Here is a 1,065-nt window from a genome sequence, read left to right as displayed (position 1 = left end):
CGCCCCACCCCCTCCCCTCCCCAGCCACGGCTGACCTCAGCCATGGCAGCCCTTGCTCTCACCCTCTTGGCTGGAGACGCTGCGCTCTTGAGCGAGTCCAGCAGTGCTGCCTGCAGCTCCTGCAGGTGGGAACGGACAAAGGCCTGGCAGGGAGCATGGGGAGCGGCGCACACCTCCTCCAGCACACGGTACGCCTTCTTCTGCATGCTGTGCTCCTTGCTCTGCAGGGACAGCCAAACACACCTCCGCTGTCAAGGCAGCCCCTTGCTACAGTGTCTGAAAGGATTCTCACAGCACCCCATGCCACCCAGCAGAGACCTGTTCCCCACGGCAGCTGCTCAACCCCCCAGAGTGTGGATCCAAGCTGGCAACAAGCAGAAAGCGTCCCATGGCACCGTTCTGTGCCTGTCAGGGCTGGGGGTCAACCCACCTGGAGGGAAGGCTGGATGGTGCGGTACAGGTTGCCCAGGGACTGCTCATCAGTGTAAGGTGCCATGGCCACCACCAGGTCCAGGATGGAGAGTCTGCAGCAGAGAAGGACAGGCAGGTGGGTAACTGCAGCATCACTAACACTACCTGACCAAGCTGGGACTCTGGCTATGAGTCTTGCTGGATGCATGAGAGTGGCACATCCCACAAAAGACAGTACAAGCACCCTAGTGCTGCTCACCTGGCGGAAGCTGGCAGCTTTAGCCATCAGCACCAGCCCCCGGGTGTTACCTGGCAAACTCGGAGCTCTCAGGACTGGTCAGCTTGGCACTGGCTTTCTGCAGGAACCCACACACCATCTGCAGGGCAGGCACACAGAGCAGGATCAGAACAGACCAAAGGGAGCGCTTTACAAGAGTTCGCAATCCAACCGGCAAACACCTTGCCACAGGACTTTGTGGAGACCAGAAGCACCAGTGGGTTCAAAAAGAGCTGGACAAATTCACAAAGGGCTCATGCAAGATGTGCCAGATGTGGCTGCAAGACTGGGAGATCCCAGACCACGGGCTGGGAAGGGCTCCCCCACTACAAGGGCCAGAAGGGCTGCTCTCTGCTCAGCCTCTTTCTTCCTGTCCT

At 59.5% G+C, this 1,065-nt stretch overlaps 1 protein-coding gene across 1 annotated transcript in view; it reads right to left on the bottom strand.

Annotated features, from left to right (window-relative positions):
* RRP12 (ribosomal RNA processing 12 homolog (S. cerevisiae)) overlaps positions 1-1,065 on the bottom strand; it is a gene marked incomplete at its 5' end in the record, with an annotated part of 6,627 nt that overhangs the window by 4,023 nt on the left and 1,539 nt on the right. Inside the window, 3 exons of the mRNA XM_010133000.1 lie at positions 63-221; positions 431-524; positions 721-788. Coding sequence (XP_010131302.1) covers positions 63-221; positions 431-524; positions 721-788 — 321 coding nt within the window. The remainder of the gene's footprint in view (positions 1-62; positions 222-430; positions 525-720; positions 789-1,065) is intronic.

This window comes from Buceros rhinoceros, unplaced genomic scaffold (genome assembly GCF_000710305.1).
Source record: "Buceros rhinoceros silvestris isolate BGI_N320 unplaced genomic scaffold, ASM71030v1 scaffold24613, whole genome shotgun sequence".
Taxonomy (NCBI): domain Eukaryota; kingdom Metazoa; phylum Chordata; class Aves; order Bucerotiformes; family Bucerotidae; genus Buceros; species Buceros rhinoceros.
This window is presented reverse-complemented; position numbering and strand designations above follow the sequence as displayed.